Here is a 19,177-nt window from a genome sequence, read left to right on the forward strand (position 1 = left end):
ATGTTTTCCCTGCCTGCATATAAAGCTGGTTTAGCTCAGTTGCCTGGACAGCTAGTTCATGATACAGAGCAGGACCAACAGCATGGGTTCAATTCCTACAGTGGCTGAAGCTATTCATGAAGGCTCCACCTTCTCAACCTTGCCTGAGGTGAGGGTGATCCTCAGGTTAAATCACCACCCGTCAGCTCTCCCCCTCAAAAGGGAAAGTAGCCTATGGTCATCTGGTACTATGGTGACTTTACTTACTTTATAAAGCAGCACCTGGATCGAATCACGTTATTCCATTCGCCTTTCTGTCGTGGATCTTTTTTGCCCATTGTACAAGGCGTAAAGTGGAAAGTTTGGGCGGGAGACTGACATGCCCTTCTTCTGCCTCCTCATGGTCTACTTTTGCTCTTTATTCTCTGTCCTGGCAATGCTTTATGCCTGGGGGTAAAGATGAAAACTTCGCCCAGCATTTCATGCTTGACACTGTGCAAAAATCAACAGACATCGGAATTAGAAGATAGAGAAATGCAGCACAGAACAGGCCCTTCGGCCCACGATGTTGTGCCGATTTATCCTAGGTTAATCATAGATCATAGAATTTTGGACACTAAGGGCAATTTATCATGGCCAATCCACCCAACCTGCACATCTTTGGACTGTGGGAGGAAACCAGAGCAGCCGGAGGAAACCCACGCAGACACGGGGAGGATGTGCAGACTCCGCACAGACAGTGACCCAAGTCGGCATCGAACCTGGGACCCTGGAGTTGTGAAGCAATTGTGCTATCCACAATGCTACCGTGCTGCCCTTAAGAACAAATTAATCTACGCTCCATTATTCTACCATAATCCATGTACCTGCCCAATAGCCGCTTGAAGGTCCCTAACGTTTCCGACTCAACTACTTCCACAGGCAGTGCATTCCATGCCCCCAGTATCCTCTGGGTAAAGAACCTACCTCTGACATCCCCCGATATCTTCCACCATTCACCTTAAATTTATGTCCCCTTGTAATGGTTTGTTGCACCCGGGGGAAAAGTCTGACTGTCTATCTATTCCCCTGATCATCTTATAAACCTCTATCAAGTCACCCCTCATCCTTCTCCGTTCTAATGAGAAAAGGCCTAGCATCCTCAACCTTTCCTCGTAAGACCTACTCTCCATTCCAGGCAACATCCTGGTAAATCTCCTTTGGACCTTTTCCAAAGCTTCCACATCCTTCCTAAAATGAGGTTACCAGAACTGCACACAGTACTCCAAATGTGGCCTTACCAAGGTTTTGTACAGCTGCATCATCACCTCACGGCTCTTAAATTCAATCCCTCTTCTAATGAACGCTAGCACACCATAGGCCTTCTTCACAGCTCTATCCCTCTATCCACTTGAGTGGCAACTTTCAAAGATCTATGAACATAGACCCCAAGATCTCTCTGCTCCTCCACAATGCCAAGAACCCTACTGTTAACCCTGTATTCCGCATTCATATTTGTCCTTCCAAAATGGACAACCTCACACTTGTCAGGGTTAAACTCCATCTGCCACTTCTCAGCCCAGCTCTGTATTCTATCTATGTATCTTTGCAGCCGACAACAGGCCTCCTCACTATCAACAACTCCACCAATCTTCGTATCATCTGCAAATTTACTGACCCACCCTTCAACTCCCTCATCCAAGCCATTAATGAAAATCACAAACAGCAGAGGACCCAGAACTGATCCCTGCGGTCACTGGTAACTGGGCTCCAGGCTGAATATTTGCCATCCACCACCACTCTCTGACTTCTATCGGTTAGCCAGTTCGTTATCCAACTGGCCAAATTTCCCACTATCCCATGCCTCCTTACTTTCTGCATAAGCCTACCATGGGGAACCTTATCAAATGCCTTACTAAAATCCATGTACACTACATCCACTGCTTTACCTTCATCCACATGCTTGGTCACCTCCTCAAAGAAGTCAATAAGACTTGTAAGGCAAGACCTAGCCCTCACAAATCCGTGCTGACTATCCCTAATCAAGCAGTGTCTTTCCAGATGCTCAGAAATCCTATCCCTCAGTACCCTTTCCATTACTTTGCCTACCACTGAAGTAGGATTAACTGCCCTGTAATTCCCAGGGTTATCCCTATTCCCTTTTTTGAACAGGGGCACGACATTCGCCACTCTCCAATCCCCTGGTACCACCCCTATTGACAGTGAGGACGGAAAGATCATTGCCAACGGCTCTGCAATTTCATTTCTTGCTTCCCATAGAATCCTTGGATATATCCCGTCAGGCCCGGGGGACTTGTCAATCCTCAAGTTTTTCAAAACCCCCAACACATCTTCCTTCCTGAGAAGTACCTCCTCGAGCTTACCAGTCTGTTTCACACTGTCCTCTCCAACAATATGGCCCCTCTCGTTTGTAAATACTGAAGAAAAATACTTGTTCAAGACCTCTCCTATCTCTTCAGACTCAATACACAATCTCCCGCTACTGTCCTTGATCGGACCTACCCTTGCTCTACTCATTCTCATATTTCTCACATATGTGTAAAAGGCCTTGGGGTTTTCCTTGATCCTACCCACAAAAGATTTTTCATGCCCTCTCTTAGCTCTCCTAATCCCTTTCTTCAGTTCCCTCCTGGCTATCTTGTATCCCTCCAGTGCCCTGTCTGAACCTTGTTTCCTCAGCCTTACATAAGTATCATTCTTCCTCTTAACACAGATGTGGAGATGCCGGCGTTGGACTGGGGTGAGCACAGTAAGAAGTCTTACAACACCAGGTTAAAGTCCAACAGGTTTGATTCAAACACGAGCTTTCGGAGCACAGCTCCTTAATTTCGGAGCTGCGCTCCGAAAGCTCGTGTTTGAATCAAACCTGTTGGACTTTAACCTGGTGTTGTAAGACTTCTTACTGTCCTCTTAACAAGACATTCAACCTCTCTTGTCAACCATGGTTCCCTCACTCGACCATCTCTTCCCCGCCTGACAGGGACATACATATCAAAGACACGCAGTACCTGTTCCTTGAACAAGTTCCACATCTCACTTGTGTCCTTCCCTGACAGCCTATGTTCCCAACTGATGCACTTCAATTCTTGTCTGACAGCATTGTATTTACCCTTCCCCCAATTGTAAACCTTGCCCTGTTGCACACACCTATCCCTCTCCATTACTAAAGTGAAAGTCACAGAATTGTGGTCACTACCTCCAAAATGCTCCCCCACTAACAAATCTATCACCTGCCCTGGTTCATTACCAAGTACCAAATCCAATACGCCCTCCCCTCTGGTCGGACAATCTACATACTGTGTTAGAAAAGCTTCCTGGACATACTGCACAAACACCACGCCATTCAAACTATTTGATCTAAAGAGTTTCCACTCAATGTTTGGGACGTTGAAGTCACCCATGACTACTACCCTGTGACTTCTGCACTTTTCCAAAATCTGTTTCCCAATCTGTTCCTCCACATCTCTGCTGCTATTGGGGGGCCTAAAGAAAACTCCCAACAAGGTGACTGCTCCTTTCCTATTTCTGACTTCAACCCTTATTACCTCAGTAGGCAGATCCTCCTCGAACTGCCTTTCTGCAGCTGTTATACTATCTCTAATTAACAATGCCACCCCCCCCCCCCCCCCCACCTCTTTTACCATCCTCCCTAATATTGTTGAAACATCTATAACCAGGAACCTCCAACAACCATTTCTGCCCCTCTTCTATCCAAGTTTCTGTGATGGCCACCACATCGTAGTCCCAAGTACCGATCCATGCCTTAAGTTCACCCACCTTATTCCTGATGCTTCTTGCGTTGAAGTATATACACTTCAACCCATCTCCTTGCCTACAAGTACTCTCCTTTGTCAGTGTTACCTTCCCCACTGCGTCACTACACGCTTTGGCATCCTGAATATCGGCTTCCTTAGTTGCTGGACTACAAATCCGGTTCCCATTCAGCTGCCAAATTAGTTTAAACCCTCCCAAAGACTACTAGAAAACCTCCCTCCCAGGATATTGGTGCCCCTCTGGTTCAGATGCAACCCGTCCTGCTTGTACAGGTCTCATCTTCCCCAGAATGTGCTCCAATTATCCAAATACCTGAAGCCCTCCCTCCTACACCATTCCTGCAGCCACGTGTTCAACTGCACTCTCTCCCTATTCCTAGCCTCGCTATCACGTGGCACCGGCAACAAACCAGAGATGACAACTCTGTCTGTCCTGGCCTTTAACTTCCAGCCTAACTCCCTAAACTTGTTTATTACCTCCACACCCCTTTTCCTACCTACGTCGTTGGTACCAATGTGCATAGAACATAGAACATAGAACAGTACAGCACAGAACAGGCCCTTCGGCCCTCGATGTTGTGCCGAGCAATGATCACCCTACTTAAACCCACATACCCGTAACCCAACAATCCCCCCATTAACCTTACACTATGGGCAATTTAGCATGGCCAATCCACCTAACCTGCACATCTTTGGACTGTGGGAGGAAACCGGAGCACCCGGAGGAAACCCACGCACACACGGGGACTTCTGGCTGCTCACCCTCCCCCTTCAGGATCCTGAAGACACGATCCGAGACATCCCTGGCCCTGGCACCCGGGAGGCAACATACATTCCGGGAGTCTCGTCGCGACCACAGAATCTCCTATCTATTCCCCTAACCATTGAATCTCCTATTACTATTGCTTTTCTATTCTCCCCCCTTCCCTTCTGAGCCCGAGAGCCAGACTCAGTGCCAGAGACCTGGCCGCTCGGGCCTTCCCCCGGTAGGTCATCCCCCCCCGACAGCATCCAAAACGGTATACTTGTTTTGAAGGCGAACGGCCACGAGGGATCCCTGCACTGTCTGCTTGTTAGTTTTCTTTCCCCTGACTGTAACCCAGCTACTCTTGTCCAGTATCTTGGGTGTGCCTACCTCCCTGTAACTCTTCTCGATAACCCCCTCTGCCTCCTGGATGATCCAAAGTTCATCCAGCTCCAGCTCCAGTTCCCTAACACGGTCTCGGAGGAGCTGGAGTTGGGTGCACTTCCTGCAGGTATAGTGAGCAGGGACACTGCTGGTATCCCTCACCACCCACATCCTACAGGAGGAGCATGCAACTGCACTAGCCTCCATCCCCTCTTACTTTACAGAATATAGCTGCCCTGTAGACCAACTGGACCTCTGCCCTCCGACTCTGCTTCCAGTCAGCTGCACTCTGTAAACTCCTGGCTCCCTTCTCGCTCTTTGCAGAAATTAAATGAAAGGAGCACCTTGCTCCCTCCTCAGCTAACTCCCTCAGTCACCAAACTCTCACTGCAGCACTCAAATGCACCAAGTTCAGCACTCCAGTGCTGAAAATTGTCAGCAAAAATCATGGGTAAACCTTCTGGTCCCACCTGCCGTGAGGATCATCACGGGTGGGGATGGGCAATTTCACAGACCATTGGAATGTCCATCGATCTTGGATGGGAATTTTCGGTCTCTGTGGGCGGAATCAGAAAATTAAGAGACACAAGAGATGTAACATTTTCACAATATGGCCTAGCTTTCTAAATTTTAGGCATCACCTAGGCAGGGAGCACAGTGGAAAACATGATGGGGAGGATCCATGGAGCAAGGAGAATTGGGACAGCACTGTTTCAACATGCAGCCTGCAATGACTAATTTCCATTCCATTCAAACCTTGTTTCAATTTTAGCAACTAAACATGAAAGGGAAGCATTGTCAAAAGAAAGCAAATAAAAATTTTCAGATGTTGGAACAAGCACAAATGAAAGAGGCCAAAGTCTCATTGCTAAATAGAAAAATAGGCAATGATATTTTACAACGGTGACCTCATTTTAAGAATCCAATTTCAGTGGATCTGTCATTTATCTATTTGAGGGGGTAGCACCAGGTGCAGGACAAGCTACAAATGTGAAATCAACCAAAACTCCCCCATGTGAATAATTGTGATGCCTATAATGAAGTACATGGGCCGGGATTCTCCGATTCACGTGTGCAGTCGACGCGGCGCCGGATCGGCCCACGAAGCAATTCTCCGCGATCAGCCAGACGAGTTGCCGCCGATGTGGTTCTAACATGGTTCCAGCCGGCGGGAGCTCGGACCCGCGGTCACGGTGGCCGTCCTGGTGGGGGGCGGGGGGGGATCAGACTCTGGGGGGGGGGCCTCCACGACGGCCAGGCCCGTGCTCGGGGGCCACCAATTGGCGGGCGTGCGTGATCCAGGGGGAGCGTACCTTCTTCCGCGCCGGCTGCTGTGTGGCTCCGCCATGTTGTGCGAGCCCGGCGCGGAAGCGGCCACCGAGCGCATGCGCGGACCCACGGCCGGCAGTGCAGATCCGCGTATCGGCGCTACGTGCAGCAGTGCGGCGCCGTGCTGGCCCCCTGTGGGCCACGGAATCGCTGGGCCGGGAGGCCTGTTGACACTTGGGTGATTACACCGGCGTCAACACCCACCCGCGAATTTAGAGAATCCCGGCCATGCTCTCCTACAGCCCAAACTTCCTTCTGTACGAAAAGTTTTGTATTGTGCTTCACGTCTTTGAAACAGGTGGCCCAGTTTCACAATCACTTTTCAACACAAGTTAAACCTTGGAGTGCCACACTGGTACTGCCAAGGTGTCCAGGTGGCAATGCTAGGGTGCCCATGTGGCAGTTCCAAGGTGCCAATATGGCAGTGCCAAGGTGCCCGGGTGGAAACTGGAGTGCAGGGTGTCACCTGCCCAGAACCCGACCACCGAGGGGCTACTAATGGCCTGGGAGACCGCATCCAGTGCCGTTACATCTGGTCCATCTTTGTGTGGACCAGTGTTAAACGGTGCCATGCCGAGGTCTCCCGGGTGTTTGTTTCTGGGCACTGGGGGAATCCGGCACAGACATATTTAGGTGAGCCTAACTGCTCGTTAGATCTTGCGAGGTGTTCAGAGCGTTGCAAATCTTGCAAGAGGCCTGTCGCGAGAATTAACGGCCACTCCACGGCACTGGGTCGGGCACAGCGAGGCCATTCGATAGGGCCCAACAGGTTTATTGTTATTGGGAGTACTGCCCCTATTGTGAGAGTGGGTAGAACATAGAACAGTACAGCACAGAACAGACCCTTTGGCCCTCGATGTTGTGCCGAGCATTGTCCGAAACCAAGATCAAGCTATCCCACTCCCTGTCATTCTGGTGTGCTCCATGTGCCTATCCAATAACCGCTTGAAAGTTCCTAAAGTGTCCGACTCCACTATCACTGCAGGCCATTCCCCACCCTAACCACTCTCTGAGTAAAGAACCTACCTCGGACATCCCTCCTATATCTCCCACCCTGAACCTTATAGTTATGCCCCCTTGTAACAGCTAAATCCACCCGAGGAAATAGTCTCTGAACGTCCACTCAGAGGATTACTTGAGGCAGATCTTCATAATTCTGTGATAGCCACCACACTGAAGCTCAGTCTGAAGGGATTATTCTCCTCACTTACTGGCAGGCAACAGTGCTGGGTTCGTAACTATGTTAGGTGGTATGCTGGTGAATGTGCCAAGTTCACCTCTGATGTTAGATAAGGTCAGTGGCACTGAACGTAACACCCATAACTTAAAATGTCTGTGGCTGGAAGAGGAAGTTAATGTTATTGCTTAAGAGACAATCAATAACTTTGATGACATTTAGCATCCATTTGAAATGGGAGAGATTAGTTCTCTGTACTTTCTGTCTGTCAGACAGGAAATTGTACGCCTGCCCTTTAGTGATATGTGTTAGCAGATTTGCATTTGCATCCTCGATGAGAATGTACACTACCAGCAGGGAAGCATAGCAGGAAGTTCCAGGATAATTTTTTTTGTTCAAACCTGGCCTCTACATTTTATTTTTTTATTTATTTTTTTTTAAACAGTATTTTTTTTTCTCTCAATTTAGAGTACCCAATTCATTTTTCCAATTAAGGGACAATTTAGCGTGGCCAATCCACCTACCCTGCACATCTTTGGGTTGTGGGGGTGAAAACAACGCAAATACGGGGAGAATGTGCAAACTCCACACAGAGAGTGACCCAGAACCGGGATCAAACCTGGGACTTCGGCGCCATGAGGCAGCCGGGCTGACCCACTGCGCTACCATGCTGCCCTGCCTCTACATTTTATAATTTCCAGTTTTGATTTGATCCATAAAATGTGCAGTGACATTAGATTTACAGCTAAACCTAGCTTAGCCATTTTTGATATCATTGTACAACTTAAAATTACAAGATTTTAACTGTTTAACATTTTACTGCACATTTAAATAGTCCCCATTGTGAATATTATCTCCTTTCTTTAATAAAATAAGCAAATATTGGAAAATGTAATTATTATTACTGCCTACCATAAACACGCTGACAGGACTTTGGTAAATGTGAGTGACCATGCTGGGTTATGCGTTGAAATTTGGGCGGCTATAAAAATGTCTTCCATGAGCATCATGTATGTTTTGTAAAATATAAGTCTTTATAACACAGACTTGTGTCTTATAGACTAGGATGAATAAATATCATAAACAAATCATGATATTTTAGCTGATCGTTTTCTCCATCTCTTCTTTTACAGGATTCCCTGTAAGTATTGTGAATACCACAAAGCTGATTGGGTCCACTGAGTTAAGGAGACTTATTTCTTTTTTTTTCTTTGTCTACTTTTCTTTTCTTTTGACTTTTGCATTTAATCTCAGAATGTTTTATTTTATATTTAATGGTATATTTTGGTTAGAAAATTAGAAACAGCTGTTTATCTCTGCATATAGATTATCACTGGATAATTGATTGTGTCTATTCTGTGACTAAACCTCTCATGCAAGTATCCTAAAACAGGGTTATTCAATCTGCACCCTGAGGGCCACATGCACCCCTGAGTCCTAGCGATCTGGCTCTTAAAATTTCGGCTACTCATTCCTATTTATGCTTATATCATTTACTTGCTGTTTGAATTTTAATACCTGGAGTTCTTGAAAGGGCTTTTTTATTAGCAAACGTTTCCTCACTGGTGGATACTTTCTAAATCTGGGCTTCATGATCCATTAACATCTGCAATTTAGCAGGAGTACTGAGTTCAACTTCAGAGATGTCACCCTCAGGCTCAGGGGGATGCAATTGTGCAGTCTCAAAGACACAAGGTGGGGCACCCCAGTCCAAAAATGGGATAAATCATAAATCCCTCTTTAAATAAATGTTAGTCAGCAAATTTCAGTGTGTTTTGATCAATGTTGAATAACGGGGATGCGAAGCACAGATGGGGTTTTCTGTTTCATGCGCTGTTTTTGCAGCACTACTGTCTAGCAGTTTGTGCAAGTTATATTTAATAAGTTTTAACGTTCATTATTTGCCATGCAGCTAGAGAGAATGATTCTTTTTGAGATTCAGAAAATATGGCTTTGTGATAATATTTTCTGTTTTGTTGTTTCATTCATTCCACATCCACAGGGGGCTCCAGGAAGAGATGGTTACCCGGTAAATGGCAATTAAGTTTTATATTTCCTCTGCATTTCCAATGTAATTAAAGGTGTCACACTCTTCATTTTCAGGTGGTGCATCAAAATAATAGGAATAACATTCCTAATAAAGTGTAAACGACATTGCGCAATATTTCCCCATAATCATCTAATTGAAGAGTAATCCTGTCGCACTCTAAAAATATATCATTTTTAGCAGTAAACGAAAATCGATTCAGCGTGATTATTGAGACTCACCGCTGCTCGTACGGTGTCTGCCCATGTGCTTTGGCTCAGAATTTCCCAATAGGAAATGTAAAACGAGATTACACTCACAGATACTTCAAAAACGTACATTGAATATCCTCGATATTGTGGCAGATTGCCAATGTATTTACACAAAGATTTAGAAAGCAAAGTAAAATGCTTTGGGATTTAAAACAATTTTTTGAAAATGTCCTTATACTGCTGATTTTTGTCTCCCTTCCTCCACTGTGCAAATGGACACAACATACTTATTTAACAGGTCTGCAATTGGCATGCAGGCTGCTGAATTTCAATCATGCCTTGCATCGGCGAGAGTAGCAATAATGGCGTTGGCTTTCCACTTGTTTTGAGCCCCAAACTATTTAATCGTGCATTGACTTGCGTATTTGTAGCATTTTCTCTTATACCTTCATGTTGTTGTTTTGGTGATTGTTTACGTACTCGGTCCGAAAAACTTATAGATGCAATTTTGAATCCACACTGACAGCATTTCTAAAAAGAGTGAAGCGTTGCTAACACTGTGTACCGTCAACATCAAATGGGGCATGAAGGGAAGCAATCTGCCCTGTGGCCTCTACCAGTGCTGTTCTGTAGCTCAGTTCAATTTGAGAAAGCCATCTGGAATAACTTACCTCTTGCTCTTTTTAATCGTAGAAAAGTACCTGACTTCCACTTAGTACCTCTCTCAGACAATCAAAACAAAATAAAAAATTCATATGTGTTGAAATGAACTTAATTTCAGAGGCTTATTGCAGTAACTAGCCGGGCTTGAACAGAATCAAGAAACGCAGACTGCATGCACCTGACACACCCTGCATCCAATTGCCTGACCAATATCTTTGGTATAAAAATAAGACGGCACCACCGTCTTATAGAGACCTCATATCACTGAACAGTTATTTGGATGCTGTCTCATTTAAAATTCCCGACTGCTGATGATGGATGGCTGGCAGGGTGTTGCATATTCAATTGTAATGGGTCCATCAGGCATTCTGTGACACAATATTGCTCAAGCAGTCTTCTTGAATGACTCTATATATCTTGTTGGTTGCTTACAGTGTAACCTTTATTGATGAAAAAACATATTAAAATGATAATAGTTATTTTTTTTTAAATATAATTTTTATTGGAATTTTTTACAGAAAATATAAAACATAACGACAAACAATGCAATGCAACAAAATAACCCATAATAACCGTACCACCCCCAGACCATATCGACGTATGTATCCCATTCCCCCACCCCCCCCAACCCCAATGAACAACAAAAGAACTTCAAAATAAATTTAAATTAAATAAACAAACATAGTCATCGTCCGCCCCCCCCCCCTTTTCCCTCCCCCCCCCCCCTTTTCCCTCCCCCTCCCCCCCCCCCCCCCCCCCCCCCCGGGTTGCTGCTGCTACTGTCCCCGTACCCTATCGTTGAGCCAGAAAGTCGAGAAAAGGTTGCCACCGCCTAAAGAACCCTTGTACCGACCCTCTCAGGGCGAATTTGACCTTCTCTAGCTTAATGAAACCCACCATGTCATTGATCCAGGTCTCCACGCTTGGGGGCCTCGCATCCTTCCATTGTAGCAAGATCCTTCGCCGGGCTACTAGGGACGCAAAGGCCAGCACACCGGCCTCTTTCGCCTCCTGCACTCCCGGCTCCACCCCAACCCCAAAAATCGCGAGTCCCCATCCTGGCTTGACCCTGGATCCCACCACCCTCGACACTGTCCTCGCCACCCCTTTCCAGAACTCCTCAAGCGCCGGGCATGCCCAGATCATATGGGCATGGTTCGCTGGACTCCCCGAGCACCTGACACACCTGTCTTCACCCCCAAAGAACCTACTCATCCTTGTCCCAGTCATGTGGGCCCGGTGCAGCACCTTGAATTGGATGAGGCTAAGCCGCGCACACGAGGAGGAAGAATTAACCCTCTCCAGGGCATCAGCCCATGTCCCGTCTTCGATCTGTTCCCCCAGTTGCCCCTCCCACTTAGCTTTCAGCTCCTCTACTGACGCCTCCTCCGCCTCCTGCATAACCTTGTAGATATCAGATATCTTCCCCTCTCCGACCCAGACCCCCGAAAGCACCCTGTCGCTCACCCCACTCGCGGGAAGCGAAGGGAATCCCTCCACCTGCCGCCTAGCAAATGCCTTTACCTGCAGATACCTGAACATGTTCCCCGGGGGGAGCCCAAATTTCTCCTCCAACTCCCCCAGGCTCGCACACCTCCCATCAATAAAAAGGTCCCTCAGCTGTCTGATGCCCGCTCTGTGCCAACCCTGGAACCCCCCATCAATGTTCCCGGGGACGAACCTATGGTTCCCCCTTAACGGAGCCTCCATCGAGCCCCCCACTTCTCCCCTATGTCGCCTCCACTGCCCCCAAATCTTGAGGGTAGCCGCCACCACCGGACTCGTGGTATACCTCGTAGGAGGGAGCGGCAACGGCGCCGTTACCAGGGCCCCCAGGCTTGTATCTCCACAGGACGCCCTCTCCATCCGTTTCCATGCTGCCCCCTCCCCCTCCATTACCCACTTGCGCACCATCGACACATTGGCCGCCCAATAATACCCCGAGAGATTGGGTAACGCCCGCCCCCCCCCCATCTCTACCCCGCTCCAAGTGATAATAGTTATTAAACATTAATTCTGAACTCCTCAAAAAAATTTAAAAATAAAACAGACTAGTAGCATATCAGCTACTCATTTTACATCACTGTGAGAATTTAAAGGTGAATTTCCTCTCCTATACGGCAGCAATGTGGCCTGACCAAAATGTCGGACAAGGCTCCCATCTGCAACAACCATAAGTTCGCACCAGCACTGACTGACGCCACCTTCAAAAGGTGGGGACAGGACGGAGGGGCACTGACAGTCAGGGACCTATACACGGACGGCAGGGTCGCAACAATGGATGAACTAACAGAGAAATTCCAGCTAGCCAGGGGGAACGAGCTGAGGTACCTGCAACTCAAAAACTTCCTACGAAAGGAGACAAGGACGTACCCACAACCGGCACGACAGACATTACTGGAAGAGTTACTGGACGCAAGCATCCTAGATACAGGGAACTGTAGCGACATGTATGACCGACTGTTGAAAGGGCCGACACCATACTGGAGGCAACAAGAAAGAAATAGGAGAAGGATCTGGGGATTTAAATAGGGTGGGGATTCTGGAGCGAAGCACTGCATAGGATGAACTCCACCTCCACGTGCGCAAGGCTCAGTCTGACGCAACTAAAAGTGGTACATAAAGCCCGTTTGACAAGAACTCGTATGAGCAGGTTCTTCCTGGAGGTGGAGGATAGATGTGAATGGTGCCAAGGAGGCCCGGCCAACCACGCCCACATGTTCTGGTCTTGCCCCAGACTTGTGGTACGTAGCGTACCCCGACGGCCGCCAAGACACAGTCTCCCTCAGGGACCTGGCACCAGCTGGTTCCACACACAACCCCCCCTTTGACCCGGCGCCACCCTCCCTTCCCCGGCGCACCCCACCGCAGCACGGAAAATCCCCGCCATTGGTAACCATCAAAGGCCGGGGGCTGGATTCTCCGTCAGCAGGATCCTCTAACTTTGCTGGCAGCGCATTCACTCCCACGGATGGCGACGGCGTGGGGGGTGCCCACAATGGGAAACCTCATTGGCTGTCTGCCGGGACGGAGGATCCGCAGCCAGCCAAGGCGCGCCGCACCAGAAAACGGGTGCTGCGAGACGGAAAATCCCCCTCCAGGAACTTTGAGTGATTTGTTTGTTACCCCAACAACTCAGGACTGTTATGTTGCTCACATTGCCAGCCTGACAGATATTTATTAGTTCGATACAGAATAGGGATCACATCCAGCACCATTCCCACAGCATGGTGACATACCACGCATTTGAAACTACTTCTGGGACATTTGTACCTTGATGTGCCTCAAGACCTCAAGAATGCACTAGAATTCCTGCATATCATAGTTGTTATTCTCTCCCTCTCCCCACCATGGGGGTGAACAGTTTTTCAAAGAAGAGGAAAATCAATCCGTAGACTAGGTGGTACAAGTTCCAGACACAAGCCTCTCGCCAGGTCGTCCTGGGTTCAAATTCAACCCATTCTCTGTTTATTTATTTCTCGAGCGTACTTAAAATGAATTGAGTATTGACCCAGTTCCTGAGCCCAAAGGACAAGATACTCCTGATTTGCTCAAGAGGAGGAGAGGTGAAGAGAAACAAGCATGGCTACTGCCTTCCCCACAATTCAAGTCAGTTTGAAACTTGCAGTTTAATGAGTAATCGTGGGATCATGATATGTGTAGCATGCAAATTGATCTGTCAGCGGCAAGAACTGGAGGCTAAAACAAGTGTGTAGCTTGTTCCATTTATGCTGCTTTTCCATTTCAGAAACTTTTCACTGTTGACCTTCCCAGTAGTCCAGGCTTCCTCTTCATTTGGAGGTCATTACCTGTGACCAATCTCTCCTTATTGCTTTTCCTGAACAACCCAGACTATAATTGGCCTGAGGTTGTCATGAGATGCCCTCCAGCTTAAGAGTAAATAAGCAGAACATGGATCTCTGAATCAATCTATTTCCTACCATCTGAGGCTTTGGATAGTGAGAGGAGAAGCACACGTATAGGTATGAAAGGAAAATGTCTTGCACTGAAAAGTGTGTATTGTGCAGGGTAGAGCTGCCACTTAATCACAGTAAAGGGAAGGTGATATTGAATGCTTGAGACACTGCATTCTTTTACGGTGTAGCTGGCTCCTCTTCATTTGCCAAACTGGCCGTAAGTCATTAAACATCATGCAGCACTGAGGAGCTGTGCAGGGAGAATCATGGAAATAGTACTAATAACCAACGCCAACTCCTTCCACTTAGCCTGACCTCCTCTTTTCCTTGACTTCTTCCCATGCATCCCAAAATGTCTTTCCAAACAGCACCTTTTGTCGCAACACTTCAGCTCCTGGGCATGATACACCGGAATCATTTCAAAGTCCGGTTTGGGGTGCATTTGGTGGGGTGTTTCATGATGGTTGCAATGCTGAGATTGACACTGCTATTCAATGGCACTTTGCCATTTTTTGGGGCCTTGGGGAGTCTCTCCCTCTTGAGGCCACACTTGCCAGCTCCTCACAGATTGGGAAACCATTTTGAAAGGCTGCCCCGATCTCTATCCCCGCCCCTCCTCGCTCACTTTCAGGACTCCCGCTTTCAGGATCCCCCCCCCCCCAATCTTACCCTACTCCATTCATGGTCATGGCTCCCACCAGGCCCAACCTTGGCAGTGCCTGGCACTGCTAGGGTGCCCAGGTGACACTGCCAAGGTGCCAGGCTGGCAATGCAAAGGTACCCAGGTACCCAGGTGCTGGGGAAGTGCCAGGGTTCTACCCTGCCCTGTCCTCGACCACACAGGGAGTACAACAGCGCCCCCATGTGTCTACAATTCAGGCTATTGGCCTGAGATTGTTCTTCGCTCTTACTCCATACTGCAAAGTAAGGTTTTCAGAGAAATTTGGCTCCTTAAGCCACTGCACGGTTTAAATCTTGCAACAGCATGCCACCTCTTACGTTTCCAATCTGCTGTGTGCATAAGACTGCATGGCCTTCCGGAATGACGTCAAGCATCTCCAGCTCTCGAAAGCCCAGCTTTGAACTGCACCACCTCAGCATGGGTAGCAGCAGCCTGGGCTGGCTGGGTGTCAGGCAACAACAAGGACACTGGTGGAGCGGCAGTGTGGGGAAGACAAATGTTGTTATCCTGACAATGCACAGCAGAGCCTTCCTCCATGGAGCCACTGCCAGTATCCTGGGTTGGTGCCTGAGCAGACTAGTAATGTGTTGAAGAACAGATTGTTGGATTGCTGTAGCCACACTGGTATCCACGGCCATGATGGCAGCAGATAGAGTCTCTATGGTAACAAGCATGGGTTGCATGACTTCAATCTGAGCTCCCACTGCCACACTGAGACCGGGTTGGCTTCTACCTGTGTTGCAGTGGAAGTGAGATTTTGGCCCCAGGCACTACATCATTGTTAGGGCCACAATTATTCTTCTGGATTTGGTCACAGCTTCCACACTGGAAACGATGTCGGGACTGGAGGGACAGCTGGAGTGAGCTCCAGAAGCCTTATTGTCATCTGGTGCTGCCAGCACCCATTGTCTGCACCATGCAGTTGAACCCCTTAGCCATGGCCCTCAGGGGTTCTCCTGCCACGGATCTGACCCCAAGCCCCAGGCTTTCCACTGCGGAAGGCACCCTTGCAGTTTTGGCATGGGTGCCATGCATTGCCAGCACCATCTCATGCGACAGAAGGCTTTGGGACTCCGCCAATCAAACTTGCAGTCGCAGAAATGTCACTGACACCCCTTCCTGGTATTCCCCGCTCTGCCTTTGCATCTCATGCAGCTAAGGGACAAACGTGTCCAGAGGCACGATACCTGGCTGGTATTGCCCTTGGGTCCGCCCCCCCCTCGGGTCCGCCCCCCCAGGCCCCCATTCGGGTCCGCCCCCTTCAGGTCCGCCCCCCCCCCCCGGGTCCGCCCCCCTCGGGTCCGCCCCCCCGGGTCCGCCCCCACTTCAGGTCCCCCCCCCCCGCCCCCTCCTCGGGTCCGCCCCCCCTTGGGTCCGCCCCCACCCGCCTCCCCCTCGGGTCCGCCCCCCCGCCCCTCCTCGGCCCCGCCCTCCTCGGCCCCGCCCACCCCCTCGCCCCCCCCTTGGCCCCGCCCCCCCGCCCCTCCTCGCCGCCCCCCCCCCCCCCCCCCCCCCCCAAAGGGCGCCGAAGTTCAGCTTGCCCGGGGCGCCAGCAACCCTAGGGCCGGCGCTGGGCACAGCTGAATCCAGGGCTACAGCAGGCCTCTGACTGTCCGATCCTTGGGATATTCCTGCCTCCATTTGATCTGCATCAGAAGCTGTGCGGTTAACAAGAAACCTGACTGCTAAGATCGTCCACTTAGGTGCGCGTCTCTGTACTGGTGGATGCTGTGGGTGACAACCATGACACTTTTTTGATGTCCTCCTCGGACATCTCCTCCTAGGCTGTGTCGAGGGTGGGTAGTGGGACTCTGCTGGTGGATGGGCCAGACTGATCGGGTGATGTTCCTGCAAGGAAAGGGACTTGGTATTAATACATGCCCAGGGCAATGGTCTGGGATACACAGAACTGACTTGAGTTTGGTCATCTGGATGAACCTGCAGTGACTCCTCGCTTTGCTCTCGCAGGGCCACCACCTCCTGTACAGGCCCACTCCTGCTCCACCCCTATGAGTTCTAGGGCCCTCTCCTCAAAAGGAGTCAGGATCTTCAGCTCGGGCATCCCATGGCCCGTTGTCCCTTGTTCTCAGTGGTTGTGGGTGAGCTTATCCGGCAGAAACACAAATGGAAATGATGCTGGCCACCAGGTAAGTCAGATATCGATGATACCTGACATGTGTGAGCACTGCGCATAAGCCGGGAGAGGTTCTTAAGAGGAGTGGCGACAATGTGAGGAAGCTTGTGAGAGGTCAGGTGCTGGGGCCCAGTGGGGTAGCAGCATGTGGGATCGAGGTGACATTTCAACAGGTAACAGCAAGGTGGAGTTCAGGGAGGAGACAGGCAGCACATACCCTGCCGGAACAAAGTAAGTTGTTCTTCTTCTCATGGCATTGCACCCCCTTTCCTCTTGTGCAGGCTACTGGCACTGACCAGTGCCGCGACCGTCTCCCAGGTGAGATTCGTTATCTTGCTGGAGGGTCTCCTGCCAGCCCGAGGGTATATTGCTGCCCGTCTCACCACCATGGCATCCAGCATACGGGTGAGGGCCCCGTCCACTAATCGAGGAGCTGGTTTTCTCACAGCTATCCTCCTGGCTCGAATGAGAAAAAGCCCCCTTGATTAAAGTGCCCATATACCCCGGGGACGGCCGAATCAGATGCTTCATTTCTCAGGTGCAGCATTTTTCATGCGGGGACCGGCAGGAATTACACCAGCTTTCGTGCCAAGCCATTTTGTGGGAAAATTCCGCCCATGGATGCAAAATGCTCAGGTAGCTGTTGGATCTTGTCAACTCTTTGGGAAAATGGCACAACTTCAATTTACCTAGTTAGGGAACAAGAATTCTCCACTCCTGACTCTCTGTACATTCAAAGGGAAATTGTAACTCCTGGATAAAAATCTGATGGGACACACTTGGCCCCCTGCCTGAGGACTCCAGCAAAAGCCCCAATCCTGTTAATACTTGAGCCTTATTAACATTCCTCTGGCCAGTTGCCTCCCAAAACTGGTGTCCAGGGGCAGCTTATCAGCTTGTAGCCTGCGAACAGGCGGTTCAGTTTAAACTTGTTTGCCTGCTGGGTGCCTGCCAGGTCTGACTGCCAGGTCTGACTGCACCATTATAGATACTTTGCTTAGATCACTAAATCTGCACTGAGGCCCTAATAACATCAGAAGAGCCTGATTTACATGTATTATTGAGGCTGCTGACTGATTCAGATGAGTACTCATTGCAAAGCAAAAAGCCGATGTTAAAATGGTTGCGATCGAGACAATCAAGAATGCTAAGGGGACAATTTAAATTTTACCAACATCTTGAGCGCAATTTAATGGCCACATTGCGCCCGAAAAGCAGCATGGCCAATAAAAGTCGGGAGCCCCCGCTCCCAGGACTTACCCGGCTCGCAACGCCTCACGGGATCGTGTTAGATCTCGCGAGGCGTTGTGCTGTATATCACGCCCATTGTGGTAAGCTCACTGTTATGTTCTTTGATTGGGCTGATGTGAACAAAGAACATTAGACTTTGGGCGCGATTCTCCGCTCCCCACGCCGGGTGGGAGAATCCCGGGAGGGCCGGGCGACTCATACCTGGTCGCTGCCGTCGTGAACATGGCGCCAAACGCTGGTTTGACGCTTGTGGGGGGCGGAGAGGGGAGTGAGCACCACGGCCGTGCTCGGGAGGGGACTGGCCCGCGATCGGTGCCCACCGATCGTTGGGCCGGCGTCTCGAAGGGACGCACTCTTTCCCCTCCGCCGCCCCGCAAGATCAAGCCGCCACGTCTTGCGGGGCGGCAGAGGGGAAGACGGCAACCACGCATGCGCGTCTGATGTCATTAGGCGCGCCGGCCACGTCATTCTCGCGCGCCGGGCCTTGACACCAGCGACAAGGCCCGGCAGCCGAGAATAACGGAGCGCCATTCCTAGCCCCCCCCCCCGGGTGGGGGTGAATAAGGTGAGAGGAGCGGCCTCCGAGGCCGTCGTGAAATTCGGCCGAGTTCACAATGGCCTTCTCGATTTTCCACAGGAGCGGAGAATTCCGCCCTTTGTTTTCTAAACAAAACTATTTATTACTTACTATACATTAACAAATAACTAAATTGTCTAAGATGAATATAGTTGGAAATAAATGTCCAACATTAACTTACACTAAGATACAACAGAGCGTCCTAATCTGCGACTGCTATCAACTCCTTGCAAACACCTTCTGAAGGAGCAAATGGTGCATCCGCATCCTGGGACTCTGTCTTCGCCCCACCTGCTGGTTGGATGGTAGAAATACAACAGTAAAACAT

At 49.4% G+C, this 19,177-nt stretch overlaps 1 protein-coding gene across 1 annotated transcript in view; it reads left to right on the forward strand.

Moving 5' to 3' along the window:
* LOC119965257 (collagen alpha-1(XXIII) chain-like) overlaps positions 1–19,177 on the forward strand; it is a 241,183-nt gene that overhangs the window by 74,732 nt on the left and 147,274 nt on the right. The window contains exons 5-6 of the mRNA XM_038795758.1: positions 8,521–8,528; positions 9,390–9,416. Of these exons, the coding sequence (XP_038651686.1) occupies positions 8,521–8,528; positions 9,390–9,416 (35 nt within the window). The remainder of the gene's footprint in view (positions 1–8,520; positions 8,529–9,389; positions 9,417–19,177) is intronic.

The sequence above is a fragment of the Scyliorhinus canicula genome, chromosome 4 (genome assembly GCF_902713615.1).
Source record: "Scyliorhinus canicula chromosome 4, sScyCan1.1, whole genome shotgun sequence".
NCBI classification, from domain to species: domain Eukaryota; kingdom Metazoa; phylum Chordata; class Chondrichthyes; order Carcharhiniformes; family Scyliorhinidae; genus Scyliorhinus; species Scyliorhinus canicula.